Source organism: Panulirus ornatus, chromosome 21, assembly GCF_036320965.1.
Source record: "Panulirus ornatus isolate Po-2019 chromosome 21, ASM3632096v1, whole genome shotgun sequence".
NCBI classification, from domain to species: Eukaryota; Metazoa; Arthropoda; class Malacostraca; order Decapoda; family Palinuridae; genus Panulirus; species Panulirus ornatus.
In genome coordinates, this window is record NC_092244.1 from 31746108 (window position 1) to 31763235 (window position 17128).

The window sequence follows — 17128 nt, forward strand, 5'->3', positions numbered from 1 at the left end:
CCTATGAGTTATTTCTTTCAAATTCATCTTCAGTGAATTCCAAGAGGGTCTCTTCTGCCCATTTGTAAATTTTGTCTAAGTGTCTTCATGTTCCCATCTGATCATATTCTGATCCTATCATTTAGCATATTCTAGTGTCTTCAGCAAAGCTCCTTACTATGCTTTCCTTTACTTTGCTGGCAGTGTCTGATATCATTATTACAAAGGATATTGAGGTTGATGCCCTTCCTTGTGGTATCTCAGAGAAAACACCTTCCTCCTCAAACATGGTTCTGTTCACTACCACTTTGAACTTTCAGGCAGAAACTATACATTTTCCTATCTTACCCTTACTCTCTACCATAACTCAGTAATTTACTTTGTCAAATACTTCTGCAAAGTGAAAAAAAAGTATCTATTTATTTATCTATTTATTATTTTTGTCGCTGTCTCCCGCGTTAGTGAGGTAGCGCAAGAAAACAGATGAAAGAATGGCCCAACCCACCCACATACGCATGTATATACATACATGTCCACACCCGCACATATACATACCTATACATTTCAATGTATACATATATATACATACACAGACATATACATATATACACATGTACATAATTCATACTTGCTGCATTTATTCATTCCCGTCACCACCCCGCCACACAATGAAATGACAACCCCCTCTCCCCACACGTGCACGAGGTAGCATCCTTTGGTCATCAATCAAGTAAATGGAAACAAAGAAGATAGAATTTAGAAGCATTTCACTAGTGTGAATGATGACCTGGAACATACAAATGATTATGAAAGAATGAAACAATTGGAATTCAACAGCCTATACAAAGGAGAAAAATTATAGACTGTGCATGACAGCAAATTTAGGGTATCAACAATAATGTAACAGATCTGAAAGCATCTCACAAAGAAAGAAATACAGAACTATCAAGTGGGCAGTAATGCAGCACCTGAGAATGTATCAAAAAGTATATCAATCAGAAATATAAAAAAGTTCTGCTAAAAACATGATAAGAATATTCTTTTATCACAAGAAAAAAGAAACATGCAACAACTACAGAAGCATTTGCAAGAAAACTAGATACATGATTGAGGTCAGTCCATAATCAATCTTGGACTGAAAAATTAAGCACCGTAATGTGTGTGGCAGTTTGCACTATGTATGAGCTCTGTCTTGTGGCAAAATTTCATGCTAAGTAACTGAAGGCGCATATTGTTGGTGGACACATTTGTGATGATATTATAATTCTAATTATCTATAACTATGATGCCTGTTCCTAACTGGAATTCCCTCAAGGAGGAGGCCACGGCAATAGAGTTCCAGTAAATAGTGAGCTCCAGTGGCACTTCTTAGCCTTTATGCCTCACCCTTAACAAGATACTAGCAAAGGGCAAATCTAGTGCAGTGTTTGCAGAGGTTTCTATCTAATGTCCCTACTGACCACTTCTACCTGGCATTGTGAGAAACAATAATGGTAGAAACTTTGTCCTGTACTTATACCTGTGCAACCCCAGTGAAAATGATAAACTAAATAGATTATTGAATAGAAAGTGATTCTTTGCAAATATAGCAACTTAATTGTGTAATGATGGGGAATACAAGTTTTTAACATAAAAGTATTAGACAAACAAAAATACGACACATATGTTTTACAAATGAATGAGCTTATCAGCTATCTCTGTCTCTCTCTCTCTCTCTCTCTCTCTCTCTCTCTCTCTCTCTCTCTCTCTCTCTCTCCGCAGAAAACTGTGATGAGTAGAGGAGAGATGTGGAAAAATAAGAGGAGAACAAAGAAAGAAAAAAGAATAATGAAACTAGTTGAGAAAATAGAATATACAGGTGTAGACACATTGGAACCCCATAAAAGAGATCAAAATGTTAATGAAGAAAATGTTACACATACCATGAAAAGTAATCAGTTTTGCTTCTTGTGTAGTACACATTATATGTACATTTTTACAATTAACTATGTCTCAGTTTGCAAGTTCTCACTATAATGACTCGTTAATACTGTCCTATCAATGTAGATCTTTGACATTTTCTTGACCATTAATGTCTCTCTGCTCCCAGTATATAGTTATCTGTTCCTTGACCTGCTTGGTAAACTTTCTTTACAATAAATTCCTCTGTGTTCCTTTCTGCTCAGTTGTAGATTATATTTAGGTATTTTGCTGTTTTAATTTGTATTTTTTTTGATCCTGTCATTTTATTCAGTTTTGTGTCATCAAAAAACCTGACTATACTTCATGTACCTCCCTTTTGGTGTCTAAAATCATTATTGCAAATTGTATTGAAGCTGACACTGTTCCTTGTGGCACTCCCAGTAGACATGACAATGACAATACTGTGTGTAGTGCAGAATATAGAAACATTTTTCATCTGTTGTAAGAGATACGTGGTTTAGAATGATTGTAAAGGTTGTGTTTAATGATGGGCTTTATTTGAGAAGTGATGGGGTGATCATTTAAGCTTTGAAATCATTTTTCTGTATCACTTTTCATAATTAATGATAATCTTTAGATGTGAATGCCTTTATTTCAGTTTGCAGTTGCTGGAGTTCATTTTAAGATTTCTCCAGAAACTGGTTGACATCTTCTTTTGTATCTTGTCTACAATGTCTGTATTATCATAAGCACCTAGTTCAGTGGAGAAAGATTCAGTGGATGCCACCATCATTTAAACTTGACTCAAATTTAGTTTCTTTGATTACAGAAAAGTCATGGGTTTTTTTAATTACAAGGTCAGTGAAGAGTCACTGAATACTGAAATCAGTACCAGTAGTTCAGGGAAACTTGAGATTTAAGCAAAATGTCATGGACTGTAAGTTGAGAAAATTTGTATCCCAGGATAAGTAGTTTACAATATTCTGTAAATTCATGATGGAAGCTGTGTTCTCCATTCTTGGCTTTTCCATACACTTTTCTTATAAAAATCTGTTTCCTTCAGCAGTTGATCATATTACCACAGACAAAAACAGGCACATGCTTTATGCAGAACTCTTAAGTTTGACCTAATTCATTTATCACAGATAATGGTATATGTTGCACATTGGCATTCTTTTCTCTGCACACTTGCAAATTATCTGTTATATTCTAATGTTCACAGCTGATGACAATTTTAGGTTATAATCTACCAAGAAAAGACTGATTAACCATGTGAAAACTTAATGCAATGCCAGTTCACAAAGTTTCATGTTGTTCAAAAATGTTTAATTGATTTCCGTGATAACAATAACCGTTCATATTCAGAATATATTTTTCAATTTTTTTTCAATATGCAGTATACCAAAATTTGGTACAAAAATTCACTTGATATTTCATTGCAGTAATGTAATACCACATCAAGCTTTTGTTTAAAGAAAAAATCTAAGTGAAGCTTTCTAAGTAAACTTATTAGCACAAAAATGATGAAACTGATTGAAAATGTTTACAGTTAAGATGGAGAAGTGGTTTGGATCGGCAACAGGGAATGTGCAAAGAAAGCAACATTAATTTTCCAACATATCATTGGAACTTGTGCTGAAATGTAAAATGAGATGATGATGTCAATTTATTCATCTTAAGCTATGTTTATGGCCTTGAATATGAAATCATTGATCTGAACATACATTAGCATCTTGATTTTTTGTTCGTTTGACGACATTATTCTTCAGGGAAATTTAATTTCCTTCTGGAAAATATCTGTGAATTTTGTATCGTCTCTGATGACCCTGTAATTGCTGCCTTGAGGGATTTCTAATTACCATGGCACTAAGTGAACAAGTAGCAGTTTTCAAAGTCTTATCCAGAGGATATGTTCAGAAATAATCTTGTTTCACAGAGTCTAGTTATATCAAGTACAATATGGTAACACTGTAGAGATACAAACAACAATAGATGAGAAGCTCTTGTCAAACTGTATACAGAATGTTGAAACTTGTGGTTAGTTTGATTTGAGCAGTCGTACATGGTATTTGAGTGGTCCCAGGAAATTAGTTTTATTTCATGTTATAATCTCATTTAAACCACAAAATACTTGTGAAACTATCCTGTAAAGATATCCAGAGTTAAACAGGCACTGGTGACCTTTCTCCCTCCTACTGAGAATGGGATTTGATTTTATATGTAGCTTTGTACTCCTGCCTACAGATGCAGACTTACGGTATTGTTTGCCAACACCTTTGGCCTGTAGCAGAGTTGAGAGCCTCTTGTTAATTATCCACATGCCAGGAATGTAGCCCTCAGACTTAATGGCTTTTGTGTTTTGAGAAAGGAGCATTTAAAACACCCATCTCTTCACCATGGGAGATCCCATACATCTACCAAAGCGTAAACCCATTCAATAATATATTCCACTAAGATGGCTCATCATTTTTGTGACATGCTCTCAAAAATTCATGTCACCTTTTATATTTGTGTTCATCATGATCATCATGGAAACTTCATAGCTAGCCTTCTTCATCTTTAAAGTAATGCACACTCAGTTGCTTGTCTAACCTTTGTACAAAAAGATTTCAGCAACCTAACCTAACCTAACCTAACTGTTGTAAGTGGCCCTTTGTTACCTGTACTACTTATAAAGTACCTTGTCAAGATGGACATTTCTGTTAGCTGTTGTATTTTTTCTTTTGCTTGCAAGCTTAATCCTTTCTCAAGACACATACTGCAGTTTTGTCTGTGCCCCTCTGTATATTATGGAACATGGAGCTGCTAATACCAGATTCTGCCAAAGCCTTTTTAGCATTTCAAGATTGATTTACTCTTAAGAATTTCAGTTGGTCACATATATCCAGCACTTTATACTTTCTTATGCATTTCTAGCAAATTTGCAAAGTTTACTGATGCTGAGTCATAGGTGGGGGTTCTATGTTTACTTTTATGTGAAAGGGTTAGAACAATGAGGGAGCATGTCCAGTGGTAAGAGTATCATTTCAACAAGCAGTCCAATGACTTAATACTAGTTTTGTAACTATGAAACAGATATTTTCACTATAAGTTGTGAGAATAAGCACTAACAAAGAACTGATATGCAAAGGTATGTGGCTATATACTGCTACTAAATGTGGCAAAAGGGAAGAGATGCTTCAACTAGTCATATTGCATGACTTCTTTGATATATTATCCTGTATTTCAGTTATGATCCAAAATAGATGAGTTTTTTACTACCACATTGTTCTAAGGTTTAGAACCTTCTTACAGGATGGGCTATTTAATGGAAGTTTCATTACTTTTGTGTTCAAAAAATGCTCTGATAGTTTTCCACATTTTATAGATTGTCCATTGTATATTTCTGTTGATGTTATGAATCACTCTTAGTTGTTTGGTATTACAACAGATGAAGGTAAAGATTAATGTTATAAATCCCACCCAACAGCACAGTACAAGCAATGCAAGGAGGAATAGACTTCAAAACAGCCTTACGAACCAGACTCAATCTGTTGCAGCCAAAACTTGAAACAATTCAGAGTTTTACCAGAACCCATCCTCCAAAGCTCACCAAGGATATCGAGTACGTAGTGGTTTATCAGTACTAATCTATAAGTTTGTACATGGCACATTTCATTTTGGATGGGCAAATATCTAACAACAGGAACTACAATCATACTTTATGAATACAAAAATTGCAACTGTGAACTATCAAAGAGGGTGGTGTGAAAAAACTACTCAAGAACTTTCTTATCACCTACTAAAACTGTACACTTATACCCTATTCATAACATCATGCTTAGACTGTGTTACCCTTGTGTTGCCACTGCCACCTGTGTCTTACCGTTGTCAAGTCAATGAGGATGGGCTTTGCTCTGATCAAGGCAAGACTTATGTACGAATGTTTCCCCTCTATATGTGTTGGTTCATCATTCTTTGAAATACTGATATTCATTGCTATGTTTGTAATGCATTTGGTCGGTATGATTTTGCTATCATCAACTTTACATCCACCATATTGATTTTTTTTTTTTTTTTTTTTTTTTTTTTTTTTTTTATACTTTGTCGCTGTCTCCCGCGTTTGCGAGGTAGCGCAAGGAAACAGACGAAAGAAATGGCCCCCCCCCCCCATACACATGTACATACACACGTCCACACACGCAAATATACATACCTACACAGCTTTCCATGGTTTACCCCAGACGCTTCACATGCCTTGATTCAATCCACTGACAGCACGTCAAACCCTGTATACCACATCGCTCCAATTCACTCTATTCCTTGCCCTCCTTTCACCCTCCTGCATGTTCAGGCCCCGATCACACAAAATCTTTTTCACTCCATCTTTCCACCTCCAATTTGGTCTCCCTCTTCTCCTCGTTCCCTCCACCTCCGACACATATATCCTCTTGGTCAATCTTTCCTCACTCATTCTCTCCATGTGCCCAAACCATTTCAAAACACCCTCTTCTGCTCTCTCAACCACGCTCTTTTTATTTCCACACATCTCTCTTACCCTTACGTTACTTACTCGATCAAACCACCTCACACCACACATTGTCCTCAAACATCTCATTTCCAGCACATCCATCCTCTTGCGCACAACTCTATCCATAGCCCACGCCTCGCAACCATACAACATTGTTGGAACCACTATTCCTTCAAACATACCCATTTTTGCTTTCCGAGATAATGTTCTCGACTTCCACACATTTTTCAAGGCTCCCAAAATTTTCGCCCCCTCCCCCACCCTATGATCCACTTGATGTTCACAGTAAATGTTTTTGTGATTTTTCAATTCGTTGACAATGACCTATAGGGAAACGATTCATTAATAATCTGTAATACATGTTTAATTGTAAATAACTGTTAAAGAGTGAATGTTAGCTAATGAGGCCATTCCTTCATCTTTTCCTAACACCACTTCACCAAGTAGGAAAAGGCAAGTAAGTATATATGAAAGAAAACACTGCAGACGTTTTAATATCTGTGGAAGGCGAGAACGTTATCTTGGAAAACAAAAATGGGTATGTTTGAAGGAATAGTTATATGGTTGCAAGGTGTGGGCTATAGATAGAGTTGTGCGCAGGAGGGTGGATGGGCTGGAAATGAGATGTTTGAGGACAATCTGTGGTGTGAGGTGGTTTGCTCGAGTAAGTAATGAAAGGATAAGAGAGATTTGTGTTAATAAAAAGAGTGTAGTTGAGAGACCAGAAGAGGGTGTTTTGAAATGGTTTGATCACATGGAGAGAATGAGTGAGGAAAGATTGACAAAGAGGATATATTCGTCAGAGGTGGAGGGAACGAGGAGAAGTGGGAGACCAAATTGGAGGTGGAAAGATGGAGTGAAAAAGATTTTGAGTGATCGGGGCCTGAACATGCAGGAGGGTGAAAGGCATGCAAGAAATAGAGTGAATTGGAATGATGTGGTATACCAGAGTCAACGTGCTGTCAGTGGATTGAACCAGGGTATGTAAAGCGTCTGGGGTAAACCATGGAAAGTTTTGTGGGGCCTGGATGTGGAAAGGGAGCTGTGGTTTCGGTGCATTATACATGACAGCTAGAGACTGAGTGTGAACGAATGTGGCCTTTGTTGTCTTTTCCTAGAGCTACCTCGTGCACATGTGGGGGTAGGGGGTTGTCATTTCATGTGTGGCGGGGTGGCAACAGCAATGAATAAGGGCAGACATTGTGAATTATGTACAGGTGTATATATGTATATGTCTGTGTGTGTATATATATGTATACGTTGAGATGTATAGGTATGTATATATGCGTGTGTGGACGTGCATGTATATACATGTGTATGTGGGTGGGTTGGGCCATTCTTTCGTCTGTTTCCTTACACTACCTCACTAACGCGGGAGACAGCGACAAAATATAATAAATATAAATGAAAAATGAATAATAATGAGGATGAAATACATGGGTGAGTGCTGATATCAAAAGTAAATTTCACTTTTTCTCATGCTTGTAATGAGCCATTATAGACTTAATGATCTTTGATAATGGCGGCAGACACTTGAAGACTTTACTACACTGCCATAATTGGTTTAATCAGTTCATCTAATGTTACCACTTGCAATTCAACAAAAGCTTGTAAGTGAGTAACCTGATACTATAAATGATAGCAGTTGCAAGTAAAGAGTCCTGGCTAAGAAAGCCTCAGATAATGGTTATACACAGGTGACCCAGCAACTGACTGGATGTCCAAGAAGGCTTCAGGGTAAGTGGCACATAAAGGAGCACACCAGTGTTAACTAGGCACATGTAAAAAGGAATTTTTATAGCTATTCCATGATGTACTCTCTTTCCATTTATACTTCCTTTACTTAATAACAGTAAAAAAGTATACATTCTTTTCTACTGTGTATGCAAAAAAAAACTTGTTTGCCCCCAATATATATTTTCAAAAACAACGTCACACTTACATTTTAGTAATTCAGCATCTCTCCTTAGGCCATGATTGTCATTTGAAAATGTCTGGACATAGACTTGACAAGGCTCCTGAAGTATTCTAGGTCCAGGTTTTGGGCCCATAGGGACTTGCTCTCCTGAATGAGGCAAGACACTGATGAGGTGTTGCAAGAAGTAAGCTTGACTATCATATGGTTCTAGCAGTTCTTTATTGGATTAAGGTCTGGTGAATTCCCAGGTTACTCGAGTAGTTGAGTATTTTCCTCTGATAACCAAATCATCACCCTGCTAGCATTATGGTAGGGGGGCACTATCCTGCATAAAATCATCACATCCATGAACCTTGTTAAAAGGAAGCCGGTTGGTCTTCTAGCACCTTAAGGTACTGCTCTCCATTCATTGTATGTTGTGTTTGTAGATAAGAAGTATTACACCACTAAAGCAACATCAAATCATCACACTATCTGGTTTTGTTGACCTCACAATGATGAGTCATACTGGTTGGTACCCTCCAGCCTCCTCACCCTCTCTTGCCTTACTCCACTGTTGCTCACTCCAGTCCTCATATTTTTTTTGCAAATGTGACTTGTCTCATTGCATTTTCTTTGTAAGCAATGTTTGGCAGCTAATTTGCAGGATGGAATTTAAAGGTCCTTATGTAGGCAATGTTGGATGGTTCTTTGAGAGAGATTTCTGAAAAGTTTTGTATAGCTTTTCTTGAAGTCACCTAGTGAAATTAGGGTTGCCTCAATATTTCTCATCTAAGTAGGTTACCTGTAGATCTAGATGTCTTCCTTGGAAGACCAGTGATGTTTTGGTGTTGGGATGACACTGTCAGGGAGGCCACAAGCTCTGGCAAGCAGCCACCTGATCATGTATTCTGAGCTTTCAGTCCACCTAGAAATCTCACATATACCTATATTTTCTTAATTCCAGTTAGTTAAGAATTTGGACTTTCTCCTCCTTAGAATGTAAAACCAAACTATCTTGATGTACAGGTGGAAGAAATACAGTGTCCAGAGGGGAAATGCCCAAAATAAGGTGGCAGTGACAGCCAGGATGAGGAAAGAAAGAACACCCTTCCCTAAAGATAGCCTGATACACACTGAAGTGGGTTGCTTGGGCTCACAACTTTAGAAATACTAGTCTCAATGATCAGTTATATGATTATTTTACACTGAGGGCATCATATGCTTGTACCAAAAATGATCCATAGCATTTATATTGCCTCTGAAAGTTTATGGGGGTGAACAAGGCATTTTGTGGATAAAGAATCTGGGCCACTTAGGTTTCATGATAAGCTTTTTATTCAGCAAATATTTAATTCTTACTAAAGCTATGCTGTATTACAGTGGCAGTACTATGCCACTCCTTGCACAGCTTCATTGCTCAGGGCAGCATCAGAATGACTTATGCCGGTTAGTCTTATATGCACACTGTTTTTACTTCTGTACTGATGTGGTGTCATCCAAACTTCATTTAGAGTATTGTTTTCCGGGCTTTCTCAAAACCCTTTATCATGTGTGGATATTAATTACCAAGTTCTCCAGTAGGTACTCCCTCCAGGATTTATCAGATGAATAGTGTAAAGTAAGTGTTTTAGATACCTGGAAATGGACATGGCAGTGAATGGAACCATGGAAGCAGAAATAAGTCATGGGGTGCGAGAGGAGGCCAAGGTTCTGGGAGCATTGAGGAATGTGTTGAGAGTTAATCATGTGGGAGGGCTAAAATAAGTAAGTTTGCAGGTATTGTAGTCTTAACAATGCTGTGTGAATGCAAGGCATGGGCTACACATGAGAATGTGCAGAGGAGGTTGGATGTCTTGGAAATATTATGTTTGAGGACAGAATGTGGTAGGGTTGATTGAGCGAGTAATAAATGTAAGAGAGAGAGTGTGATAATAAGAAAAGTGTGGTTGAGAGAGCTGAAGAGGGAGTGCTGAAATGATTTGGATATATGAAGAGAATGATTGAGGAGAGGTTGACAAAGAGAATATATGTGTCATGGGTGGTGGGGACAAGATAAAGGAGGCAACTAAATTGGAGATAGAAGAGTAGAGTGAAGAATATTTTGAGAGGTCGGGGCCTGACAATGCATGAGGTTGAAAGATGTACATGGAATAGAGTGAATTGAAGTGAAATGGTAAACAAGGTTCAGCATGCTGTCTGTGGACTGAACTAGGGCACATGAAGCAGCCGGGGGAAACAATGGGGCCTGATTTTGGATAGGGGGCTGTGTCTGTTCCTGGTGCTACTTCACTAACACAGGAGATGGCAAATAAGAATAAAATCAAATATTATGTATTTCTTCATCTATTTATTTTGCTTTGTCACTGTCTCCTGCATTAGCGAGGTAGCGCAAGGAAACAGACGAAAGAATGGCCTACCCACCCACATACACATGTATATACATACACATCCACACACACAAATATACATACCTATATATCTCAACGTATACATATATATACACACACAGACATATACATATATACACATGTACATAATTCATACTGTCTGCCTTTATTCATTCCCATCATCACCCCGCCACACATGAAATAACAACCCCCTCCCCCCTCATGTGCGTGAGGAAGCACTAGGAAAAGACAACAAAGGCCACATTCGTTCACACTCAGTCTCTAGCTGTCATGTAATAATGCATCGAACCTACAGCTCCCTTTCCACATCTAGGCCCCACAGAACTTTTCATGGATTACCCCAGACGCTTCACATGCCCTGGTTCAATCCATTGACAGCACATTGACCCCGGTATACCACATCGTTTCAATTCACTCTATTCCTTGCACGCCTTTCACCCTCCTGCATGTTCAAACCCCAACCACTCAAAATCTTTTTCACTCCATCTTTCCACCTCCAATTTGGTCTCCCATTTCTCCTTGTTCCCTCCACCTCTAACACATATATCCTCTTGGTCAATCTTTCCTCACTCATTCTCTCCATGTGACCAAACCATTTCAAAACACCTTTTCTGCTCTGTCAACCACATTCTTTTTATAACTACACATCTCTCTTACCCTATTATTACTTACTCGATCAAACCACCTCACACCACATATTGTCCTCAAATATCTCATTTCCAGCACATCCACCCTCCTCCACACAACTCTATCCATAGCCTATGCCTCGCAACCATATAACATTGTTGGAACCACTATTCCTTCAAATATACTCATTTTTGCTTTCCTAGATAATGTTCTCGACTTCCACACATTCTTCAATGCTCCCACAACTTTCGCCCCCTCCCCCACCCTACGATTCACTTCCACTTCCATGGTTCCATCCACTGCCAAATCCACTCCCAGATATCTGAGACACTTCACTTTCTCCAGTTTTTCTCCATTCAAACTTACCTCCCAATTGACTAGTCCCTCAACCCTACTGTACCTAATAACCTTGCTCTTATTCACATTTACTCTCAGCTTTCTTCTTTCACACACTTTACCAAACTCAGTCACCAGTTTGCAGTTTCTCACTAGAGTCAGCCACCAGCGCTGTATCATCAGCGAACAACAACTGACTCACTTCCGAAGCTCTCTCATCCACAATAGACTGCATACTTGCCCCTCTTTCCAAAACTCTTGCATACACCTCCCTAACAACCCCATCCATAAACAAATTAAACAATCATGGAGACATCACACACCCTTGCCGCAAACCTACCTTCACTGAGAACCAATCACTTTCCTCTCTTCCTACACGTACACATGCCTTACATCCTCGATAAAAACTTTTCACTGCTTCTAACAATTTGCCTCCCACACCATATATTCTTAATACCTTCCACAGAGCATCTCTATCAACTCTGTCATATGCCTTCTCCAGATCCATGAATGCTACTTGCAAATCCATTTGCTTTTCTAAGTATTTCTAACATTTTTCAAAGCAAACACATGATCCACACATCCTCTACCACTTCTGAAACCACATTGCTCTTCCCCAATCTGATGCTCTGTACATGCCCTCACCCTCTCAGTCAATACCCTCCCATATAATTTCCCAGGAATATTCAACAAACTTATACCTCTGTAATTTGAGCACTCACTTTTGTCCCCTTTGCCTTTGTACAATGGCACTATGCAAGCATTCCGCCAATCCTCAGGCACCTCTCCATGAGTCATACATACATCAAATAACCTTACCAACCAGTCAACAGTACAGTCACCCCCTTTTTTAATACATTCAACTGCAATACCATCCAAACCTGCTGCCTTGCCGGCTTTCATCTTCCACAAAGCTTTTACTACCTCTTCTATGTTTACCAAATCATTTTCCCTAACCATCTCACTTTGCACACCACCTCGACCAAAACACCCTATCATCAAACACATTCAACAAACCTTCAAAATACTGACTCCATCTCCTTCTCACATCACCACTACTTATCACCTCCCCATTAGACCCCTTCACTGAAGTTCCCATTTGTTCCCTTGTCTTACGCACTTTATTTACCTCCTTCCAAAACATCTTTTTATTCTCTCTAAAATTTAATGATACTCTCTCGCCCCAACTCTCATTTGCCTTCTTTTTCACCTCTTGCACTTTTCTCTCTTCTCTTTCACTAATAATGTTACTTCTTCATCCCACCACTCACTATCTTTTCTAATCTGCCCACCTCCCACGCTTCTCATGCACAAGCATCTTCTGCGCAAGCCATCACTGCTTCCCTAAATACATCCCATTCCTCCCCCACTCCCCTTACGTCCTTTGTTCTCACCTTTTTCAATTCTGTACTCAGTCTCTCCTGGTATTTCCTCACACAAGTCTCCTTCCCAAGCTCAATTACTCTCACCACTCTTTTCACCCCAGCATTCTTCTTTTCTGAAAACCTCTACAGATCTTCACCTTCGCCTCCACAAGATAATGATCAGACATCCCTCCAGTTGCACCTCAGCACATTAACATCCACATTATGCATTTATTCATCTATTTATCTATTCATTCATTTATTATACTTGATCACCATTTCCCATGCTAGCGAGGTGATGCCAGGACATAGTCAAAGAAAATTTTACCCATCCACTCATATACACACATTTATACATGTTTATACTCATGCATATACATATATATACATATATACATGCATATAAATATCAGCATCTACATATAGACATACATATATACATACATACACATACATATACATAGATACACATGAACATATTCATACTTGCTCATCTTCATCCATTCCCAGCGTCACCCTACCCCACAGGAAACACCATCACCACCCACTGTGTCAGCGATATAGTGCCAGGAAACAGACGAAAAAAAGCCACATCCACTCACACTCATTCTCTAGCTGTCTTGTGTGATGCACTGAAACCACAACTCCCTATCCACATCCAGGCACCAAAGACCTTTCCATGGTTTACTACAGATGTTTTACATGCCCTGGTTCAGTCCATTGACTGAAAATCTAACCCAGTATGCCACATCATTCCAATTCACTCTTAATATATGCACACCTTTTACCCTCCCACATGTTCAGGCCCCGATCACTCAAAATCTTTTTCACTCCATCCTTCTACCTCCAGTTTGGTCTTGCACTTCTCCTTGTTCCCTCGACCTCTAACACATATATAATCTTAGTCCACCTCTCCTCACTCATTCTTTCCATATTTCCACAGCATTTCAACACATCCTATTCTGCTCTCTCACCTACACTCTTTATCACCAAACGTCTCTCCAACCCTTTCATTCTTACTCGATCAAACCACCACACATCACATATTGTCCTCAAACATTTCATTTCCAACACATCCAACCATCTCCATATGACCCCTGTCTATAGCCCATGCCTCGCAACCATATGATGTTGTTAGACCTACTATTCATTCAAACATACCCATTTTTGCTATCTGAGATAACATTCTCTCTTTCCACACATTCTTCATTACTCCCAGAACCTTCACCCCCTCCCACACCCTGTGACTCGCTTCCACTTCCATGGTTCCATTCACTGCAAGGTCCACTCCCAGATATCTAAAACACTTCACTTCCTCCAATTTTTCTCCATTAAAACTTACATCCCAACTATCTTGTCCCTCACCCATGCTGAACTTAATAACCTTACTGTTATTCACATTCACTCTCAACTTTCTCATTTCACACACTTTTCCAAACTTAGGCACCACCTTCTGCAGTTTCTCACTTGAATCGGCCACTAGTGCTGTACCATCAGCAAACAACAGTCTCACTTCTCAGGCTCTCTTATCTCCAACAGAGTGCATCCTCACCCCTCTCTCCAAAACTCTTGCATTTACCTCCCTATCCACCACATCCATAAACAAATTAAACAACCATGGTGACATCACACTTCCCTGCTGCAGACCACCCTTCACTGGTAACCAATCAATCTCCTCTCTTCCTACCCGTACACATGCCTTACAGCCTTGATAAAATCTTCTCACTGTTTCTAACAGCTTACCTCCCACACCATATATTTATTCATTTATTTATTATACTTTGTCACTGTCTCCCACGTTAGCGAGGTAGGGCAAGAAACAGATGAAAGAATGGCCCAACCCACCCACATACATATGTATATACATACACGTCCCATATACATACCTATACATCTCAGCATATACATATATATACACTAACAGACTTTGTCACTGTCTCCCACATTCATGAGGTAGGGCAAGGAAACAGATGAAAGAATGGCCCAACCCACCCCCATACATATGTATATACATACACGTCCCATATACATACCTATACATCTCAACATATACATATATATACACTAACAGACATATACATATATACACATGTACATAATTCATACTGTCTGCCCTTATTCATTCCTGTCGCCACCCCACCACACATGAAATAACAATCCCCTTCCCCCGCATGTGCACGAGGTAGCACTAGGAAAAGACAACAAAGGCCACATTTGTTCACACTCAGTCTCTAGCTGTCATGTATAATGCACCAAAACCAGAGCTCCCTTTCCACATCCAGGCCCCACAAAACTTTCCATGGTTTACTCCAGATGCTTCACATGCTCTGGTTCAATCCATTGACAGCAAGTCGACCCCGGTATACCACATCGATCCAATTCACTCTACTCCTTGCCCGCCTTTCACCCTCCTGCATGTTCAGGCCCCGATCACTCAAAATCTTTTTCACTCCATCTTTCCACCTCCAATTTGGTCTCCCACTTCTCCTCATTCCCTCCACCTCCGACACATATATCCTCTTGGTCAATCTTTCCTCACTCATTCTCTCCATGTGCCCAAACCATTTAAAACACCCTCTTCTGCTCTCTCAACCACACTCTTTTTATAAAAATAGCAGCAAATATTAGTAAAGTAAACAACAACAGAAGTAGTGCACAAAAAATGATTATCAATAGAGATGTAATCAAGATCATGACTATGTGGTGCTCATGGTGTCTTCAGATTCTACAAAGGATCCATATAGCATAGCAGAAAATTATCATGTGGAAAGACATGAAAATTGTATCCTAATGAGATGAACAACCTAAATAATATTCAAAAGCATTCTTGATAAAACAGCAGAACTTTTAATATCACTGACATTCTTTTGTTGTTGATTTGTCTGTGAAGTGCAAGGCTTTGAAGGTCCTAATGTTTTACAATGCAAAAATAAGTTGATGTTAATTGTGCAGTCTCCTTCTTCTTCTTCTTCTTCATACTATTCGCTATGTCCTGCATTAGCGAGGTAGCGTTAAGAACAGAGGGCTGAGCCTTTGAGGGTATATCCTTCCTCACTTGGCCCCCTTCTGTTCCTTATTTTGGGAAATTAAAAACGAGAGGGGAGGATTTCCAGCCCCCCGCTCCCTTCCCTTTCATTCGCCTTCTACGACACACAGGGAATACGTGGGAAGTATTTTTTTCCCGTATCCCCAGGGATAATTGTGCAGTCATTTCCTCAATTTTAGCGACCTACAGTCAATAGGTTTCCCAGTTCACTGTAAATGCTCTTGGAACACTAATTGGCACAAGAATCCCTCAGCATCTTCTACAAACAAATCATCCACTTCAATTTAAAGTTTGCCTCACCTGCCTTGTCTTCCACCCTCTTAAAATGAAAAATAAGTTACCAACCACACGAATTAGTGCACTCAGAACTTTCACTGGTTGCTTAAAACCACAAACACTCAATACCACCACAATGTAACAAAGCTCCTCCTAATACAATCCCACTCCAACAAGCTTGGTACTCTATCCTTTGCAACAGCACTAGACCCCTCAAACCTAAACTACTACAACTAACCACCAACCCAAGGCAGAAATGAAAGCTTACCTCTGCCTTAAACTTCAGTAATCTCTACTCACAGATCCCCCCATATACCCACTGAAATAACCTGACAAGCATTAAACAAATGATCCCTCCAAATCAATCCAATTCACCCATCACAAACTATGCTACCCCAGACAAACACGAATCCACCTCTCACACTTACATTATGGACAACACTCATCACTACACTACAAATGACCTTTTCAACACATCCCAAGTCCCTTTGTACTGACTATGCAACTATCTCTATTATTATTATTATTATTAATTATTATTATTATCATTATTATTATCATTATTATTATTATTATCATTATTGTTCTATTATTATTCATACTTTGTATGGGTATGTATATTTGCATGTGTGGACATGTATGTATATACATGTGTATGGGGGTGGGTTGGGCCATTTCTTTCATCTGTTTCCTTGCGCTACCTCGCAAACACGGGAGACAGCGATAAAGCAAAATAAATGAATGTAAATAAATATTTTTCTACATTTTTTTCTTTCTATG

General features: G+C 39.0%; 1 protein-coding gene across 2 annotated transcripts in view; it reads left to right on the top strand.

The window, feature by feature from the left end:
- aay (phosphoserine phosphatase) overlaps positions 1-17128 on the top strand; it is a 63478-nt gene that overhangs the window by 25441 nt on the left and 20909 nt on the right. For both annotated transcript variants that reach the window (XR_011714344.1, XM_071675901.1), the window contains exon 3: positions 5351-5485. Coding sequence is in view for 1 of the 2 variants with exons in the window: in XM_071675901.1 (XP_071532002.1) it covers positions 5351-5485 (135 nt within the window). In the remaining variant the exon portion in view is untranslated. The remainder of the gene's footprint in view (positions 1-5350; positions 5486-17128) is intronic.